This window comes from Salarias fasciatus, chromosome 20, assembly GCF_902148845.1.
Source record: "Salarias fasciatus chromosome 20, fSalaFa1.1, whole genome shotgun sequence".
In the NCBI taxonomy this organism is placed as follows: domain Eukaryota; kingdom Metazoa; phylum Chordata; class Actinopteri; order Blenniiformes; family Blenniidae; genus Salarias; species Salarias fasciatus.
This window is the reverse complement of record NC_043764.1, coordinates 7,944,705-7,966,212: the sequence shown is the minus strand read 5'-3', so window position 1 is coordinate 7,966,212 and position 21,508 is coordinate 7,944,705. Positions and strand designations below refer to the sequence as shown.

General features: G+C 41.0%; 1 protein-coding gene and 1 long non-coding RNA gene across 2 annotated transcripts in view; one reads left to right on the top strand and one right to left on the bottom strand.

The window, feature by feature from the left end:
* The first annotated feature begins 691 nt into the window (after positions 1-691).
* Positions 692-19,706, top strand: LOC115407988 (uncharacterized). The gene is made up of 3 exons (XR_003933720.1): positions 692-816; positions 7,119-7,121; positions 19,694-19,706. It is a non-coding gene; the product is annotated as an uncharacterized LOC115407988 (long non-coding RNA).
* Positions 6,299-21,508, bottom strand: part of bsna (bassoon presynaptic cytomatrix protein a) — a 123,123-nt gene continuing 107,913 nt past the window's right edge. The window contains exons 12-17 of the mRNA XM_030118562.1: positions 19,222-19,315; positions 17,801-17,932; positions 17,262-17,317; positions 12,317-12,477; positions 11,899-11,992; positions 6,299-6,409 (exon numbers count right to left, since the gene is read on the bottom strand). Of these exons, the coding sequence (XP_029974422.1) occupies positions 17,277-17,317; positions 17,801-17,932; positions 19,222-19,315 (267 nt within the window). The 3' untranslated portion in view covers positions 6,299-6,409; positions 11,899-11,992; positions 12,317-12,477; positions 17,262-17,276. The remainder of the gene's footprint in view (positions 6,410-11,898; positions 11,993-12,316; positions 12,478-17,261; positions 17,318-17,800; positions 17,933-19,221; positions 19,316-21,508) is intronic.

Genomic DNA, 21,508 nt, shown 5'->3' with positions numbered 1-21,508 from the left:
ATCAAAACTGACCAAAAACCAGGCGCACAGAGCTGACTTGTTTTCATGTATTTGTCTTTTATTTTTCCTGATTGAAATGTATTGTAAGGTCATATTTTGTCATTCATCACATTACATGGCATGATGCACCAGGTCTACTACACCCATTTACAGGAGGAATACACGGAAACATACACAAGGTTTTACAATGGGGAAACAGGAAGTTTAGCTCATTGCACTTACAACAGTGAATGGAACACTTTGTAGTCATTTTTAGGCTCTCGACCTTGTTCTTTGTTTTATTTTCACCAGTTTCTTTCGTTCAGTTGGATCTTTTATGACTTTTTTTTTTCTTACACATCTCCTCTTTTTTCCACCTCTCCACCCCCTCTCTCTCCGTCTCCATAAAATCATCAGTCCACCCCTTAAATTACATGGAAGCCAAAATAGTTTTCCCTTTTTTGTTTTTGCTGTCATCTCATTTACAAACACAACATGTATAGAAACTCTACACAGACCAATATGTTTTTTTTTTTTAGCATTTTTTTTCATATCCGAATACAACTTTTTTTTTTTTTTTTTTTTTAAATGAGTTTAAAACAGTCGGCACGAGCCAGCCACATACGTACACAATGCAATTTGTCATTTAGTATTCAAATCAACAACTGCTCTTGTTTATTGTTTGATTTTCGTTGTTTTCATACACAAAAAGCACAAGTCTCGGGGCAGGGAGTTTTCGGGCTTGCATACGCTCCAGCTTGGTCGCCGTTTCGGTGTGCAAGGGCCTCTCTCATGCCTCTCGTGCAAATGTGTCCGTGTGTGTGTGTGTGTGTGTGTGTGTGTGTGTGTGTGTGTGTGTGTGTGTGTGAGGGTGAGTGAGTGTGTGTACAGATGAGATCGATGAGATTTACATGTTGTTTCGGGCACATCGCATTTACATGTGGTTGGTTTGATGCGGACTCTGGCCGACTTTCGTCTGTTATTTACACCGGGGAAAAAAAAAAAAAAACCTAATAGCGGCCCGTAAAGTGTGAGGTCAAAGGTCGGAGGCGGGTCGGGGTCTGGCTGGGAGGGGAGGGGGAGGGGGAGGGGGGGGTGTCCGGGTCATGCACTTGTTGTCGTCTTGCTCGGATGATTGGTTACAGCTGAAGGATGAATAAAGGCTCCCTGATGGTTTTACAGTGACAGATGGACATGGTAACTCCGCTTTTCAAACCACTCACCTATGAAACATTTACTTTTCTATATATATCTATATATATATTTGTGTTTTCGAATCTCTCTGGGGTCCAGCCACACCTCCACTGTCTCGGTGACCTACGGCGAGAGCGCTGGTCACTGCATGGTGTGTACACGGCACTGCATGCTACCTTTTTTGGTTAAGAACACACACAAACACACAGTCTGGGTTTCCCAAAAAAAAAGCATTTCAAGCCGCATTTAAACACAGCTGACGCCGAACAGATTGTCTCACCGGGTGTAAAATGCAGCCTTATTGCTGAGACCCGTCGAGCCTGGTTCACACACAAAGACGGGAATTTCGAGATTTTTGACTTTGTTAAAAATCTGTCAGCCTGTCTATTGCAGATCGGTAAATACACGAGTTTTCTGTAAATTTCTGCTTTTTCTAATGTTGGGAATCCATTCTTCAATAAGAAGGCGTTTCAACCATCTCATTTGTGCTTTCAGTACGAAAAAACCAGGCTGTGTCTTGGTGGTTTTGCCGACTTGATGATTGCTGTGGTCTGAACCGAATTCAGTCGCGTTCCGGGAAATAAGACAGACGCCATGCAGAAAAGAGACGGAGACCACGACTGGCTAGAGGGCAGGAACGAGATGGCTTTCTTCAGTGACCAGTATTGTAGTATAAAAGCCCTTGCTGCTATGCATATTTAAGTCACCTTCACTGGTTGTATTCACAAAAAAAACCCCCAAAGAAAACAGGTGACGCTCAGACGTTTCAACCCTTCGTGATCATGAACTCCTGGCTGAGTCGTTCCAACGTTTCCCGGACCTCCTCTGACTAACAGCAGCCGGCGGGCGGCCGCTGGATTCACTGCATAAACATCGTCGTTTTGAACATTTAGTGTGTGCTTTCCTGAGGCAAAAGTGATTGAGGATTATTTTATTGAACATTTCATTTTTTAAAAACACTTCCAAAAACATAACACACAACCGCGGAAGTTGGTATTAAATTCATTAATGTTAAACTCTGTGTCTCTCTCTCTCTCTCTGTTATTTGCTCGGTTCAGGCACCAGCTTGGTGTCTCTGTCTGCCCCTCCGGTGATGTGGTTTAACGTAATAATCATTTTCCTAAACCTGCGGCTGATTTGACTCTCCTGAGGCCAAAGACGGAGCTAAATTCATCAAAATAACTAAACCTCCAACAGATCTCGACTCCTAATGACTCAAAATGGCCCAAAATGCATTTAACAGTATGAATCTTAAAAGCCAATTATTTATCACCATTGTGATAGTTATTGTTTGCCCAAAGAGACAGACTATATATTTCTTTATTATATCATTATGATACGATAACCATTTTTTTCTATTTGGGCAAACACAAATACATAACACACAATAAAGTTTTTTCCAATCTAATTCTCATGGTTGAGCATAAATATCATCAATAAATAACATCTGTATAAACATAATATATATATATATTTTTTTTTTAATTTCATATAAGTTGATGGACTTCAAATCTAAGTTCCTCCTCCTTCAACATGCTGCTTCCTTTCTACCCTCTGTCAATATGTCAAAATAAATAAATAAATACTCACATAGAGAAACCATCTGATAAACGTTTCACAAAATATATATATCTACTAACCTCTCATTCGCAGTTTCAGTGACCTGTGTAAAATATGATTCCCCAGGACCTACGAGCTGCTGTCAGCCCACAGAAAACACCTTCATTTTTGAAATAAGAACTTTTATGAACACCTTTTCAAAATGACTCAAAAAGGTATAAATGGTAAATCTGCACATCCGCTTCAGAGGTACAGATATTACCATTCCACAGTGTATTTACCTTATTGTTTAACTTTTAGAGTGTTTTGGCAGTTCATATCGCATCCACACACACACACACACACACACACACACACGCACACACACACACACGCACACCAGGAATGCCTTGAATAGTGCTTCAGTATTAGCTTACATCTCATATAGATTTAAATCTTATATAATGTGTATATATAGAGTTTATATTTTTATATATTTTCATTTCATCTATCTTTGACTTTACCATCAAACATTCGTGGTGTTCATTACTTCGTGTTACGAGTCGTCAGACAATGGAAAAAAAATAAAGAGAGGATCTTTTCTTCTTCACTCCGTCAACCAAACTGAGGAATTATCGAAGACTTTGATTGTAGATTTAGGCAACAACTAATTGTTTTTCTGTCCCTAATCAACACTTTTCAAATGATGGACCGCAGAAATATCAGTGTTACAAGGCTCATCGACAACAAAGCGTGTTTATAAAAATCTCTGAACTCTCGATGTCATGTGTTTGTGCTGAAAATTGCTTCGTGAACAAATGAAGGAAAATAATTCCTTTAGATTTATTTATCATTTCAAATATTTCATATTTTCTGACTGAAAACAGATTTTTGGAACAGGAGAAACTCCCGATGCAATTTTCAACACAAATTCTGAGAAAATTATGACCTTGATCAAAAAGGAAAGAAACATGACAGAGCAGCTCGTCTATGATGATGATGACTGGGTGACTTTTTTTCCCCAATTATTGTTTCCCTTGCTCGTTCCACCTCATGTTTCTATTTCCCCCGAACATAACTCATTGCATAGAACGACTGGAGATGAGAGGTCGCCTCTTCTGCCCACCATGTTGGTTGTGTTTGAAATCATGTTTGTCTTGTTTTCTTTTCCACCGTGGATGATGGTCGTTAAATAACACGCATACAGAACCCCCATACACATACGTACAAACATTAGGAACAGAACAATATAGAGGTGACTTTGAGGTTTTTCTGCGCCGGGCGGCATGCGAAGGTTCCCAGCGAGCTTTCACACAGACAATATACAGCAAGAGTTGGTTGGTTTGTTCGTTTTGCTGAAAGGCCTCGCTATGTTCGGCCTGACGTGGTATGTTTTTTTTTTTGAGTACCAAACCGCAGATCCCACAATGCACTGCAGGAGCAACAGCAGGGAGAACACTGACCTGAGAAGTTTCCATGACAATTGACAGTCTGAGAGAGGTTTTTGTTTTTTTTTTTGTTTCGTTTTTGGGTGGGGTGGGGTTTGGGGTCGTAGGTCGGGACGCCACCACGATAAAAAATGAAACGTAAAAAAAGGCAAGTGACTTCGTGACACAACCAAGTGTTTTGTTTTTTGGTTCCTCAGTCACATGAGCGCTGACTTATTATTTTTTCTCTTCTCTTTTTGACACTGTGCTTTCGCGTGCGCCGTGCACATTCGACAGAGTGAAGACACATGCTGACGCACGCCGACGTGTGAAGAAGCTCGCCGCTGACATCCATCCCGGACGGGCCGCAGCCCGGCCCCCCTCCCCCACCCTGCAGGAGATGAAGCGGAGAGTCCAGTTCTGCTGCGGTGTGTGACTGGTTCTGCTTTTCAGTGCCTCTCTGCTGCCCTGCAGTGCTCTCAGATCAGACTCCAGCTGGCTTGTGTTCGCGGTGCATCACGCTGATCCACTGACGGACGACGGTGTTTCTCGGTCGATCGGTTGGTTGGAGGAAGAGATCCGGTCTGTAGGAACCGTGTGGGGTCCAGGTGAGCTCCTGCTCTCTGGTGTTTGAGCACAGCAGTGTTGGAGTTCATCGAGTGGTCGGTTGAAGTCGGACTCAAGCGGTACATCAGTGGTACGTTAGACAGACGGAGGCAACACTTTTTTTTTTTTTTTTCAAACCAGCTTTTTAAATTGACACAAGTTGTGCTCTTCACTTTCTTACCTCTTACTCTATTGCTTTTGTAGTTATTGATAATAAATAAAAGTTGAAAAAAGAAATTGGCAAGGGGGTTTTAGATGAACGTAACAAAACATTAGAAAATCAAAAATAAATAAACAATCATTAAAAAAAAAAGTCATTTAAAAAATATAAATTAATCTCTGTGGCTGGTGTTCCAGCTGATATCCCTACAGAAATAGATGATGTTCACATGATGTAAGAAAAATACCACTTTTACTCCAAAATTAAACATTTAAAAGAGATTAAGGCGATACGGAGACATAAAAAAAACAGGCAAATAACAAAACTAAATTAGAAAATAAATAGACAAAATGAGCACAAAAATATGAAAACCACCTAAACCAAGAGAAACATCTGAGAGCCAAATCTGTGTGAAGCAGTTGGAGACACCCCATTGCCACAAGCACTGCAGGTAAGAGTTGTCTTAATGGCTTTAACATGGCTGAAAAACAACCCAACCATATAGAGCTTCTTTCATCATATCACATTTTCTCCAGAAAACAAATAAAAAGCACACACAAAGAAAAACTTCTTGAATTCCCGTGGCCAGATTTCTGTGTTGCTTCAGTAATCGCTCTCTCTTCTTAGTTCCATGTGTTTCCCAGTGTCTCTATGGCCTCTGTTAAGTAACGATGAACAGTGTAAGGTCTTGGATATAAAGTTCCATGCATTCCAAACTCCTACATTATTTTTTAATACCACTATACACTTCTTCAAAGACATGGCAAGTTGTGAATTTTCTCGGCGGGTATTGGAAAGAAAGAAGCATCAGCATTGGAGAAACGTAGAGAAGTGAGGAGGACGGGTAACCGAGAGGTTTGAACAGCTCCCATCTGGAATGTAGGTTAGAAAGAGAGCAAACCGTGGAACAAAACGCACGCCGCCACACCTGGTCAGTGTGGGCTACATCGTAATCGTCATATTCATTCAACGTGACGTTTTCCAAGACTGAGTTTTTTTTCCTTGGTGTAAGGTGATGCAACAAGAGGTCCTTAGTACCAGAAAAACCTGCAGTACTTCAGAGTTTCGTGACTTTTCCCACCTTTCTTTACTTTGACAAGGGATAGAAAAGAGGAGAGAGGTGAGGTTCTGTTGTTTGTATTTCGAGCTCAGGACTGTGAAATCCAGGATTCCTTTATGCCTCCACACTGACATATAAATGACGGAGTCGTCAGCATATTGAAGTAGAATCACATCGATGCTTCACTTCCCTCCATCGAAACGGTGGCGTTTAATCCACATGGATGGCCGGAGTGGATCGCAGACTCCATCGGACCCACTTGTCTCCACCGGCTTCGGAGGAAGAGCAGTTATTTCTCCTGCAGTCATTTCTCAGCCTCTGATTGATCTTTCACAACAGACGTATCTGACGGCTGCCGCTTGGTTGCAGAGACCGATTCTTTGGCTGTGGATGCAAGATGAAAAGTCCTCCTGAAGATGAATGTTGACTTGGACTTGGGGTGATCTAAAACACAACAAGAAAAGATGTTTCAGCTGAAATGTGTTTGTCAGTAATAAATTTGTCAATGGATTTTGTAGAGAACAGTATGAAAACAGCTGAAGTCTGGAGTGAAAAAAGCTTATTGAGAAGTTAATGCACCAAATAACTGTGTGATAGAGCGACAATGTTTCTCTAAACGGTGGAAAGACATAATGAAAAAGCCATATATTGATATTTTGCACAGCAATTGTACCTCCAGTCATCATTGCATCTCGTTATGATAATCTCCTGTTTGGAATGTCACTAGTTCAGCTTGTAACTACATATATTTATATCACTTTGGATTTTTTTTTTCCAAACAATACCAAAATAAAAACAGTCAAAATATCTTTTAAACTACTCTTCATGAAAACACTTCAGATTCTTCTTTAGAAGCACTATGACAGAAACACACAGCGTTTGTACTGATGTATCAATACTGATGTCCACTAGATGGTGTGTTTGCCAAACAAACTGGAGCTGTTCAGGTCATAAAACACTGCATTATCATGAACAAATGAGTCGTTTGACTCAAAGATTGGCTGGATTAATTTGATTTCATAGCTGTTGGATTGTCAGACTGTGCACAAAGAGGCAGTGCTTTTTGTGTTTTTTTTTAGCACTGGCACTGCGGCGGTACTGAGGCCGTCATGACCAACATCTTTCTGCTGTTTTTTTCACTCACATGTCAAAGACAGTGAGGGGTGATTCTGAGAATTATGAGGAGCTCAGATGCTAAATCCTGTCAGTGTTTACAGGAGTAAAAGCTCATTTTTGCCTTCAGTTTGAACATATTGAAACTGTTTGATGTTCTCATTAATTCAAAATGAGACATGAGTAGACTGTCGGTTGAATATCTCCTGTCTCCATTCATTTATCTGAAGACATCAAATTCTTTTTGATGGAATATGTTTGCACTTAGTTTTACTCTGGACAGTCGTCGATGAACAAGAACCGTAACTCTCAAGAGATCGGGAATGAAGTGGGTTTGTGATGTAAAATCAATGTCGTTGGCCTCTTTGCAGAAACCCCAAATCCAACGTCACGCGTTTCTCTACACTCACATCCTTTAACTACACTTATGAGGAAGCCAACAAGGTTTCTCAGTCAGTGAAAAAAGAAAAGTGTTATAGTTTCGTGTATTTTCAGGATGAACCAAGTTCATCCTCACTCAGCCTGGCAGCCTGATTATCACTACAGTGAAGAAAACGACTCCTACAGGTCTTTCTCCAGACTTTCTTGACTATCGACTCTGCAATGATCTGTTTGAACTTCTGACAAGTGGGAACATCCACGCTGACGTTACACTCAGTCACAGAAGTCTTCCCTCCTCTACTTCAAGCTGAGAAGCAAACAGAGCGACGAAGCCTCGGCGTATTTAAAGACACGGCAGCAATCGGCTCGATGTGAAAAACCTGTGGACTCCAGACAGCTGCGCTCAAACACACAGGGACTGATTGACTGGAAATAATAAACTTCAGACACACACATTTCTTGACAAGAGGTCTGAGTTTAGTGTAAACCAATAGAAAGTAATGATATTAATGTTTGGCCACTAAATTGGTTTGATTTATTTATTTTTTTTCTGGAGGTTTTTAGAGCCATTTTTCTGTTTTTGGATCATTCTTTGATTTGTTTGTGTCAAGAATAGTAAGAATTACCAGTTATAAGGAGCATGCATGTCAAATTCTGTCTTAACTGAGTTAAAAAGAATAAAATGCAGTGTTGATGGAAGGATTGTCAAAAAAAAAAGTGTCTTCACTTTGTGATAGTTTCTTCTTTGCAAGTTGTGCAACTGAAACTAAGTTTTTTTTGTGATTGTCATAAACAAACAAACAAACGAACAAGAGCTTTGAGGCCAATGTGCAATAAAATTTGTAGATTTTATTGCAGAAATTAAACTTAATCCCTGCATGCTAAACTGAGTGATGTGGAAATTTGCTCTGATAATTTACATACTGTACACAGGGTGTCTCAAAACACAATTTATTTCCAACAGTTGTTTGCAGAAAATTTGAAACTGTATCGTCACAGAGAATGAAGTTTATCCTGTTAATGCACGCCTGTAAATTTTCTAATTAACTAATAGATAATGTAAGACCATTGGATATTTACAAACATCCAGGGTTCAATATGTAATAAGAAATTAATGGTGGATATTTCTGATGGATGAGAGGGATTGATTTTGAAAAACACTTAATACTTAAAGGTGCATTAAGGAGTTTGCGCATTTTATGCAAAACAGTGCCCCCTGCAGGCCTTGGGTGTAATGCAGCTTAGTGAAAAACTTGTTCATGTGCCTCGCGTGCACGGAAGAGGGTAACTCCTTCCTCGCTCTTTTTGTAGCGCTCAAGTAAAATGTAAGTTTCTTTTACCTGGTGGAGTCTGTGCTGGAGTTGTGGCAGTGCTAGAAGCCAGTCTTTTGTTACTTTCGGGAAGATCCTGCTCAGTTGTTGCTCACTAAGCATCTGGCGGAGTAAAGGCGGACAAAACGAAACTTAACCAGCCGGACCGTGCATTACGTCATTCCTTTCAAATTCTCCCCAAAAAAATGCTGGTCACCGGCACTGCAACTTTCAAGTGACAATTTAGCGCTGTTAGAGGTACTTGTAATGAATATTTCAGGGCACATTGTAGACATCATTAAAAATGTGTAACATATTTATGGTGGAAAATATGTATTTTTAAGGCTGAAAAACTCCTGAATGCGCCTTTAATAAATGTAATGATATAATGGAGATAATACAAAATATAAGTACAGATGCAGACTTAGTGTAACTTCTGGTTCTGAAGTGAAACCTTTCTGCTATTACCAGAGAGCAAATTTCATTTATGACTTAAATCTATCATTTGATCAAAATTCAAAACTTGGTGTAAAACAGTGTGAGTTCAGAAGCCACAGACCTGCTTTAGATCCCATTTACTGGACATTTTCAAGTGAAAACAGAAAACCTTTGCAGTGTTTTAGTAGTCTGTTTACGTGAAAACAGTGCTCGGATGCTCAATTCTTTCATTATAAAAACAACCAACAGCACCCACTAGTGGCCCGGCATGAAAACTGCATCATTTTCGGCATTTCCGCCTGTTTTCGTGTAAATAAACATAGTTTTGAAACCTGTCATGTGAACGTCATGCCTCAGAGAGATCCTATTTTTTTCCATATTTTCTATGTGCTGGAAAAGTGACCTTGACCAACCTGCTGGGGAGGTAAGTTTCATTTAATATTTTAATAAATTCTGAGGCACGACATGTGAACCAGAGCAGGAGTCTATGACAAACTGCTAAAGCTGCTTCAAGGTGAAGCAGCCGTGGTTCTCAGCGCTCCCTCAGTCCAAAAACATGCATTTGAGGTGAATCGGTGAGGCTGATTTTCCTGTAGGTGTCAGTAGGTAAATCTTTACAGAACAGACAATACTGATTCAAAGTCAGTCAGTCTTGTTAATCTATCTGATGCACAGAAACGGCGGGAATGTAGAAATATTCCCATCATGGCCCTTTTCTTCCCACACTGCCTGCCTGACCCAGATTAACAGCTCCAGTGCGGCTGTACATTTATGTACTGCTGCACTTAATCCATTTCAGTGAACACAGGCCTCCTCCTGCAGAGGAAAGACTGGCACGCACGGACACTGACACTCACAACATGGCTGCCTATGAGCGCACACGTGCACAGAAACAACGGGTGGACGCAGTGTTGTGACCCACATATGGGTTTAATGTGCTTGGTTCTAAATATGGTAAATACCAATGCAGCCCCAATAAATGACAGTAAAGACAAAAGTGTTTTCCTTCCTGTACTGACCAAGAGCGGGTCGGGTGTTTGAAGAAGGTCTAACAGAGAAGAAAAGGCTTTTTAAAGAACAAACGATGGCAGATCGCGTTGAGAGGTGCTTTCAGATGAGATCAGATTCCATGAAAGGATTGGGAGTATTTCAGTGTCTGCCTGCTTTTTAGCATTTAAAAGAAGGAATAGAGTCAAGGTTTATTCAGGAGGGGAGCGGTGAAAGCGGGAACTGCAGAGAATGAATGAAATAACAGAGATTTTGACAGAATTTAAAAGAGAGAGAGAGAGAGAGAGAGAGAGAGAGAGAGAGAGAGAGAGAGATCACATGAGGCAGTCAGTGCATGGCTTCATGACACAAACACAGTCAGTCCAGGTTCACCATGTTGTCCTTCACAGCAGACATACTGTATCCCTCTTTCTGCACTTAAACAGAACAGAAACATGGCTGTACTGCCGTTTCACAAAAATCTGTTTAAAACTCATTTGCATTGGCAAAAATCTGAGGTGAAGCTAATTCCCGGTGGCAGAGTGACACGACCCAAGATCCCAGGAAGAGTTTTTATTCGAATTGTTTTGGACATATTGACTTTCACGTTACATAATTAGAAAGTAGAGTTTTTGGTTTTATATTTAGGTGCTGAGGTCTTCACCTCTTTGTCACAATCGTTCTGTGAAAATCCCATTGAAGTAGAACCTAAAATACATTTTCAGACTTGAAAAGGCATCGATGTGTAAAGAAGAGGAGAGTCTTTGTTAGGCTCGGAGTGTTGATTAGAGACAGACTATGAAGCCAGCTTTCTTTCTTTCCTTCTTTCTCTAATATTTGGGATCTTTGCACCATCAAGAGACATAAAGAGCTGCAAGTTTGACTATGATCCAATTTGAAGTCGACTTCGTCTTTGTAAATTGATGCAGGTATTTTGGATCAAGAAAGACTTGTTGTTTTGTTTATAGTTGAGGCTTCAAAACCCACAAATTCCAGACACAATGCAAAAACACACACATGGCTCGAGCCTTAAAGAACAGAGAGGATGAATTGCAAGGATAAGAGTGATTGAAGCCGAAATGGTCAGTCAACTATGTTGTGTTAAGATTTCTTATGAAAAACAGGGTTTTTTGTTCCTACTTGTCTGCATGACAAACACAGCTGTGCGGTAAAGTGCTTTCCTGGATCAATTTTGCAAATTCTCAAATGCAATAAAGCCAACAATGTAATAACTTGCTAAGAGAGTAATAAAACATTTCAGCCAATATGCAATAATTGAAGTTACTGCATTATTGATGGAGCATTAAAATCTTTTGTAAGTGTAAAAAGGGACTGCATTTCTTAGGAACAGAAGATCATATTTGCTGTTTTATGCAGTTTGCTCATAAAAAATAGATATAATGGATGGCCTGGTGATTACATTCTTTCACTGAGGATACAAACAGTTTAGCATTCTCTCAGTAATTGTTGCACTATTGCTGCATTCCGTTCAGAATTGTTGGAATTGTTACATTACTGGTCGCTACAGGGACCTTTCACATGTGTTGAATGTTCGTCATCCTCACAGACAGATGCCTGAAAAGCATCTTCAGCCTGAGCAGCACAGAAACACAGTCTGATCACAGCAGCCTGGATATGAAACACTTCAGTGTGTGTTTTCCACTCTGGTGTAAAGACATTGGTGAGATGAGTTCAGTGACTTACTGTCTGGCCTGCCAGAGAGAGCAGCATGTTCTCTGTGGCAGCGTGTGATCAGGCCCGAGACATGAAGCATCCGGAGGAGTCCAGTCCATGTTGGCTGCAACAGGAAGCAGCACTTCTTAATTTTAACTTCCTAATGCTACTTAGAAACCCCAGCCGTCTAATATCTATATATGGAGGAATGATCAGACTCTGACGATCCAGTTATATACAGCTATATTTTTTTTTGTCAATTTTTCATCAATACAAAAACTGAGTTGTGAACTCAAATAATGAATATGCAGATTTTTATTTAAAGGCAGACATGACTGAAAAAACATGTTATCTAATAGGTGCATGATCACTGTGTGCATATCCTCAAACAGTCTTGTCCTCCAGTGGTTTCAGGATAAAGGGGTGAGAGGTGAACGTCGGTACTCACCAGTATGCTCAGCTCTCCTCTCGGTTCCCTCGTATCTCTCTCTCCATCTCCTTCCTCTCTCTTTAAGTAAAACAAAAGCAGGTGGAGCTTCACAGGTTTTTCTGGTACGAGGCCTCTTGACTTTGTTTTTTTTGTTTTGTTTTTTTGACATTTTCATAGTCCTGCAAAGACAAAAAAAAACCCTGACATGAGGAGACAGATTGAGACTTACAATGGGGGAAATAAGTATTGAACGCATTAACTGTTTTGTCATTACATTTATTTCCAAAGATGCAATTCATGTGACATTTCTTCCAGACACTGGTATTAACTCAAATAATCCACACATGAAAAGAAATCACAACATTCAAATCCATAAATAGTGATTATGTGGAATTAAGTGCAATAACACAGGAAAAAAGTATTGAACACACCATGGGAAAGCTGTATAGTTTGTCAAGGAAAGGCACCATACCATCTCACACCTGAAAGTAATTAGTCTTTGTACTTCCTATAAGTGCAAACCAACATCAGCTGGGTTAGTGCTAATTGATGGCCCTATAAACAGGTTGTTTTTTCACCAAGTAGTCAAACAAGACACATCTCATGATGGGTAAAAGCAAGGAGCTCTCTCAAGACCTTCGCAGCCTGATTGTTGCTCAGCATCAGAATGGAACTGGTTACAGACTTATCTCAAAGAATCTGAGTATTCCAGAAAGCACCGTTGGGGCCATTATCCGCAAGTGGAAGAAGCATCACCTTATCATCAACAGGCCGCGCACAGGAGCTCCTCGCAAGATTTCTGACCAGGGAGTCAGAAAGATGGTCAGAAGAGTTCTCAAAGAGCCAAGGACCACCCGGAAAGCACTCCAGCAAGACATGGAGGCAGCAGGTACAAGTGTTACAGAGAAAACGATAGGCAATGCACTCCACCGCCATGGCCTCTATGGACGCTCAGCCCGCAAGACTCCGTTCCTCAAAAAAAGGCATGTTGAAGCTCGTCTAAAGTTTGCTAAACAGCATCTGGATAAGCCTGTGGAATACTGGGAGAATGTTGTCTGGTCAGATGAGACCAAAATTGAACTTTTTGGCTGTCATACTACACACCATGTTTGGAGGAGAAATGGCACTGCACATCACCCAAATAACACTATACCAACAGTGAAGTTTGGTGGTGGAAACATCATGGCATGGGGTTGTTTCTCATCTCGTGGTACTGGCAGACTTCATATAATTGAAGGAGCAATGAATGGAAACATCTATCGGCAAATTCTTGAGATGAACCTCCTGCCATCCACCAGGATGATGAAGATGAGACGGGGCTGGACCTTTCAACAGGACAACGATCCGAAGCACACGGCAAAGTTGACTCTCGAATGGTTTAAAAAAAAGAAAATCAATGTGTTAGAATGGCCCAGTCAATCACCTGACTTAAATCCGATCGAACATTTGTGGAAAGAACTAAAGATAAGGGTTCACCAGAGGGCACCAAAGAATATTCAGGATTTGAAGACAATCTGTGCGGAGGAATGGGCAAAAATCACACCTGAGCAGTGTGGGCAATTAGTTCATACATACAACAAGCGTCTGGAAGCAGTCATTGCAAACAAAGGCTTCTCCACAAAGTATTAAACGAGTCTCGGATAGTGTGTTCAATACTTTTTTCCTGTGTTATTGCACTTAATTCCACATAATCACTATTTATGGATTTGAATTTTGTGATTTCTTTTCATGTGTGGATTATTTGAGTTAATACCGGTGTCTGGAAGAAATGTCACATGAATTGCATCTTTGGAAATAAATGTAATGACAAAACAGTTAATGCGTTCAATACTTATTTCCCCCATTGTATGTCACTGATTATAGTGTAATCATACAATATATCGACCATTTCAGCATTTTTACTGCATTCATTTCCATTCATTCATATTCTTAAACGCTTAATCTAACTTGGGTCACAGAGCAAACTCACACACACTCACACTCAGTTCTGAGACCGATTTACAGTCATAAGTCAGTCATCAAACATGTTTTTGTTGAGTACCCAGAGAAAATGCAGGGACCAAAATCAATACAATCAACTTAACAAACGCAGGTGAAGCTTCAAAACTGTCTTCATTCACAAAATTCCCAGCACACACACCAAACTGTGAAAATGAAAGGTCTGAACTCTGGAAACTCATCAATCTTGGTTTTTTTTTTTTTTTTCTGTTTTGGGATATAATCATGTTTTTCCTTTTATATCTCATGTCTTTAAGAAGTTCTGAGTCACATAATTCAAATCCAATGAAAGTCAAGCACAAATCAATAGCCCTGTGATCCTGCGGTGGCGTGCGCCAGCTGTACTTCAAACTCCAGACGCACAGAGGTGTAGTGGTTCACACTTTCGCCTGAGAGACATTTTAGCCAGTTTGTTCTCCGAGTGCAATAATCTACAGTATATAGTGGTGAAACTAGAGAGGAGTATGAAAAGCCAGCTATGTTAAAGTGGAAAACCTTCTCTTAACAGAGGTTTATTCCACTATCCAGCCTCCATTTACAACATCGTTCTTTCTTCTCTGCCAAAGAAATTCAATAATCAGACTTCACATGGTCACGGTCTGACTCCAGTGATCACAAAGAAATTCTGTGAAGGACACAACAGAACAGGGCTATTTAATTACATTTTCAGTCGGATCGCATTTTAGAATCAAGAACTGTAGCCGGTCTGCACATGTTTCAATAAGCAGCTGACATTGACAAATTTTAAATCTGTAAAGATCGACTTCTGCACTTTTTATTAATACTTGCCCCTTTTAAGTTTGGCAGCGCACCAACGATTCATAAGCACAATAAGAACTGTAACTCTGTGGCAGAAGAACTGTTTTTCATTCTAATAAAAATGAAATACATTTAAAAAATTTGAAAGAAATTCTGGTAACACTTTACTTGAAGCCCCTCTTTATAACACATTATAAGTAGTTATAAACACTAATACATGATCACAATGCTTTATAACTCACTATACAGCAGTATACAGCATAGGATTAAGGTTAGGGTTAGGGTTAGGGTTAGGGTTAGGGTTTGGTCCTGGCATTGTGATCATCTATGAATGTTTATAACTATAGCTACACATGTCATAATGGCATTATAATGCTTTATGAATGTACTTATAATGTGTTATGCAGGGGGGCTTCAAGTAAAGTGTTACCGAAATTCTGATAATAATCATTTTGGCCACATCTTACCGAGTCATCTTTCAAAATGCATGTAAAGCTAAATGTGTGCAGCTGGAGCAATAACATTTGCTACTGAACTTGGATGATTACAAAGTCTGAACAAAAACCAACCATCAAACACTTGAATGCACAAACAAGACTGAAACTAAACAGCACAACTAATGCGGCGCTTTATTCTAAAGCATGTGCATAATCTGGAAACTAATAGGAAAAGTGATTTTTTTTCTGTTCTGAACAAGAGCAGTGATTCCAGATGAAGAGTGCTGTGAGCCAGAGAATGTGAGTCCAAGTGTGAATCACACTGACATCCTCTTGAATCACATACGCATGTTGATCCAAACATACTGAACACACGTACGGCTACTGGATAAATACTGGGAAACGGCTGCCTTTTGACGTCACTGCAAACCTTGACAGGCCTGTCTCTACAAAGCTCTTCCGTCATGGTCTGCTATTCAACTTGCAAAATGCTCAACTAACCTGGTAAAGAGATCTCTCATCACGTCACTAATGTGTAACAAAGACGACATGTTTATTTGGGAACATGCAGCATTCTGCTGGTGCTCAGTGGCCAACATATGTTCATTAACAGTTTCAGAATCAATAAGTAAAAATACATTTCTTCTTCACCAGCATCCACAAACCAGAGTGAAGCAGCTGCAGCTCTTTCTGTGCCATCGTAGCACAGCTCCAGTTTGAAGCCATGCTTCTGCTGCTCTCTCTTGTAATTCCTCTGGGAAGTTGATCTTGAAGGTGCATCTTCGATTTTACGTTTCAGTTTTGAGAAGGACGTTTTAAACTCGGGATCTACACAAATGGAGTTAGCTATGCCAGCAGACTGACTCCCGCACACCGACATTTGTCTGGACAGTTGGATTGTTAGGACAGGTGACTCTCAACTCTTAAACTACCAAGTCAAAGGACAATATGGGCGGGGAGTCATGACGCTCTCGAGGCCGCCATTGTTGTTATTCTCCTTCGATAGATGGATGGACTTTGTGCTCTGACGTTGAAACGGCGAACATTCAGGAGCAAACCCGCTCCGTAAACACACACAAAATATGCACCCGCCCCCCGTGTGTCACATTCAGAATAAGTCGTCATTGTCACCGTTAAATTCTCAGCCTGCACCTGCAGCGCAGCAGGAGGACCCAAAAATAAGACGCAAACACACAAACGCCCAGACTGAGACACGCTGCTTTAGGAAAACACTGACTGTTCTGAGTAAACCACTTTAAGCCGCCCACTCTCCGCTGCCTGCGAGAGGCGACGCAAAACAAGACGCAGCTTTCTGTCAACATCCCAACAGACTCCGAACCAGCAGCAGAGCGGAGATTTATTTTTATACTCAATATTTGAGATGCACTTGTTAAGGAAAGGAAGAAATGTTTCCAAGCTCTTTGTACATGAATCATTGACCAAAAATACAGCTTCTGTCTGACGATATCTCTAAACTCTGACGAACAGGAAATGTCTTTTTTTTTTTTTTAATTTCAGTGCCTCGCCACATGGACGGGTCAGTTCATCCCCCGTGGAGTTCATAAATAATGCTGGTCTTCAACCTGGGACCATAAATTCCAGTGAGTTCATTTGTGAAATTCTTTGCTTGAGAGGAATTACAGTGAAGGAGAGGACATCGGCCTCGACGCTTCCCGCAAAACAGAGAGAGACCGAGGAACAATAAATCATGTCCCGCTTTCCTGTTAACAGCGTTTCATCTCAGATGAACGAATGAAAACCAAACCAACCTTGATGTTTGCACCTCAGAAGAAGGAGGTGAACTTCTTGCCAAAACCGGAGATAGCTGTGGGACAGAGAGAGAGAGAGAGAGAGGTTCACTGAATATTCAAGAATTTAGTAACACCTTCATTTAGACAGAATTTGCTTGATTTGAACAGTCACAGCGAAGAGGAGCGGGAGCTTTGCTCCACGGCGGCGGCGGCGGCGGCAGCTGTTGTTGTGAGAACAATGAATCTGTTGTTATCTCACTGTCCTAATGACGAGGCTGTCGTAGAAGACATGTCACTTCTCAGTTCGCTCGAAAGCGTCGTGATGAGTCACAAGCGTTTCTGTCTCTTCCGCAGATGATTATCCAGGAAGAAATATCAACAGACTCTTCTACTGGAGCGGCGAGGGCCTTTGGGGCCAGCGGGTCGTTTCAGGGTTGGTTACGATTCACAAATAAGATTCCTATTAAGCTATCTCTCAAACAGATCTCCAACAGGCTAACTACTCCTGTCCATAGTTTACAGTTACAGTCTGTTTTCTGCTGACTTGCTGCTCGTACCTTCTCCCAGTTTGCCAGCCTGCTCAGCGGCGCCTCCGGGCAGGATCTTGGAAAACATGCCTTCTCCCTCCATGCCGGGCTGACCCGCCGCCGCGCTGCCGATGCCTCCGGGCCGAGGAGCCGCTTTGGAGCCTGGATGACGGGATGAAAGTGACAGCAAGCAGAGAGGGGAGAACAGATGAGGACCCCGAGTGAGAGAGGAATTAAAATGTGTGCAGGTTTACAGCTTGAGGGCAGATTCAATATGTGTGTGTGTTCACTGTGTTTTCACAGCAGAATTAATACATCACTGCTCATTGGACTCTAATGCCACGTTTCTGTTCCAGATCTGTTGACTTCTGGTCTTCAGACCCACTGAAACACACCATTTGGGGGCTTTCTGGATGCAGATTTTACTGCTCCACTGATAAATGAGCTTGATTTTGAGAAGCATAGTGACTGCTTACAACTTGAAATAAGTGACAGTTTAAACCGGCACGCATCAAGGAACACGGTTATTAGATTTAAAGACATTTCTAATAATATGAAAGGGAAATCATGCAGACTGTTGACATTAAAGGTAGAATAATACATCAGGGCCCTGATGCAATGGAATGAAAAGCACATATTCAGGGTTTGTTTCCACTTATTATGTTTTGGTGACACATAATTCGCTTTCGTGGTTCATATTACAGAAGGTTGCAGGGCTGCAGCTATTGATTAGTTCCTTCTACCTGTAAGGTTACTTTAAATAACCTGCAGCAGTGACGTGAGCATATTGGATCTCTCTGCGTTTGTCCTGTAAGGAACATGCCACTTGTCCACCGTGTACTCCTCTTTCTGTGTGTGACATTTCATCAGTCTGAATATTGTGTCGCCACTTGGGATCAGCATGAACTTTTTGACCTCATTTTTCTAAAAGTTGGTGGCAAGTCAACATTTTAATTTTAATTTTAATTTTAATTTTAATTTTAATTTTAATTTTAATTCTAATTTTAACTGTAACTTTTTGGTTTGGTAACGAGAGCCAGGCTAAAGAACAATTTCTCCCCAAAACTGCTTCCCACACGCATTTGCGAGTGTTAATGCTGAGCCATACATCCACTGAATTCAGATTAAAAAAAAACAAAAAAAAACGGGGGGTGGGGGGTTCCTCTTTAACCTCTATACAGAGACTTGGCCGACTGCCTACACACTCCACAAAGTGACTTTCTGGGTTGGGACCAAATCACCTGACGAGCTCATTATGTGGATTCTTGGCACATTCAGACTGAGCTGCTGCAACTGAGTGAAACCCCGCTCCCGTGTTTTCTGCTGCAGGATTATGTGCAGATGAGACGGAACGGCACGTAGCCGTTACATAATTCAGAAGGAGTGGGCAGTCGCTGCCAAGCCGTGGGAGTGTGGGTGTGTGTGTGTGTGTGTGTGTGTGTGTACAGTACCTATGCCTGTAAGCGGGGGCTGAGCAGTCTTGTTGGCCATGACAGGTGCAGCTTTTGCTCCAATAGCTGTTGCTGGAGGCGTGTCGATCTTGGCCTGCAGTGAGAGAGAGAGAGAGAGAGAGAGAGAGAGAGAGAGCATAAGAATTTACAATTCACAAACAGCCTGTTTTCATCGTTAAACCATTGGCTATTGAAGACATCATAGGGAAATATTTGTCACAAATTTACGATGGCAGTGACAGACAGGAGCGAGAGAGGTGCTGGATTCATCTGTGTTTACTGAAAAAACAAACCAGACCGGGAAAGAGCGGGGCGGGAACAGAGGAAGACGGGACGTTAGAAAAGGAAAGCAGATAAGAGGGCAGACAGAGAGGAGATGGCACACAGAGCTGCTCCCTTATTGTGTTGTGTTGTGACAGCGAACCGAACGACGAGTGACTGAACGATGAGTTTCAGCGCTGTCAGCTGTCAGTCTGAAGATTCCTCCTCTCCGCTCCGAGGTTCACGTACAAACTGTTTCTAGTAAACACTCACACAGATCAGGGCCCAGTCCAAATTAAACTTGCAAAGCAGTTACTGATACATCTGACACCACCGTTGAGGTTATTCACAGTTGGGGCACAAACTCTAGTGTTCATTATTATTATTTTTTCCGAATTTGCTGAAGCCTCTGTGAACTGAACTCTTTTTAGTGACACAGTTTTGGTGAAAAACTTGCTATCAAGTACTTTAATGCTCTGAAAATTAATAATTTAGGAATGCAGTGACAATTATTGAAGTATAAACCAGATTTTTTTCTGTTATATGTTTCTGTGCAAGAGCTTTGTTCAAGCTCTGTATTTTCTTTGTCCTACTCGAGATTCTTTAAAGACAACAACCTCATTTATGTTGAACAACTCCGACTGACAGCGACATGAAAAATGTCCATCTGTCAGTAACCTGACTGCCGTCCTGTACTCACAGTACCTGTGATGCACAGGTCATGTGATTAACTCGCCCTCTGGCTCACTGACAAAACACAGTGGTTCATCTCTGACCCCGACGCTCCGCCAGGTGACTGACAGCCTCCTGAATCCACCACATCCCATCACTGTCCCTGACGCATTCACAGTGCTGCGTAACTCACAGCTTTAACGCCTCATGTAAAAGACACAACAGACAATTTAACCAGTGACGGTATTAAATAATGTCCTTAATAAGTCGACTGTTCTCTTCAGGAATACACAACAAAATGGCGTGGCGTTCTGCACAATGTGCCCATTCAAATACTCCTACTTTTAGTTTTTTCCATGATTTAATAACTAACAAAGTCACTGAAAAAAGTTCAGAAAATGTGAACGTAGTTGTTCAAGTTAACTTAAGCAATGTAAAACTACATATTTTAAAGAAAGTGTTCAGAATTCACACTTTGGTGTTTTGCTTGATGCAAGCAAATATGTTTAAGTTCATACTGAGCAGTTGGTGTCATTTAAAGTGGTATAAAAATCATTTATTAGCAAATTCTTGTGACTGAAGTTGCCTTCATGTGTTACATATTTTGTTAAAATGCATTTATTTTCAGTTCCCAGAGCTGCACTTTTCTAGAATAATACTGTTTAATCTTATCTCAACTTGCACACCCTCACTTTGCAGAGTTGACAAGGCTACTTGGAATCACTCGCCACTTCAGTATTTTTAAACCCAAGTACTTTATAACTCTTGCTGAAGTGATTTTTTTAAAGTACTATCCCCACCTCTGGTGATGCCTTAACGTAAATGTTTGCTTCTGTTTTTCGATGACTTTAGTTTATAAATCTGATTTAGAGCATCTTCCTCCAACTGATGTAAACTTCACTGAACCTCATTTAATTTTCTTTGGTGTTGTCGCCTCCCTCCATGTTTCTTCTCTTGTCTCCGACGAAGCAGACGTGCTGTTTGATTTCTGCCATGTCACGCTGACTGATCTGAAAGGCCTCAACATCTGAGAACCAAACTGTGTGTCTGTGACACAGAAGAGCTCGAGGGGAGACACAGAGCAGACCTGTTCTGATATCCATCACTGGACACTATCTGCACACAGGAAATATGGTCCAGTGTCTGTTCCGTTTTGATCTCCCTCATTTTCATGCTCTTTTTTATAGTGTGTGTGTGTGTGTTCTGTTTTTTGTAAAGTGTTTCTGGCTATAAAAAAAATTACTATAAATAATCTTGACCTGACAAATGCTGGACCGTGGCCAAATCATTCATACAGTAATATCTGTTTCCTACTGACTCGAATTCAGCTGCAGTGAAACGGCGGTGATGCATT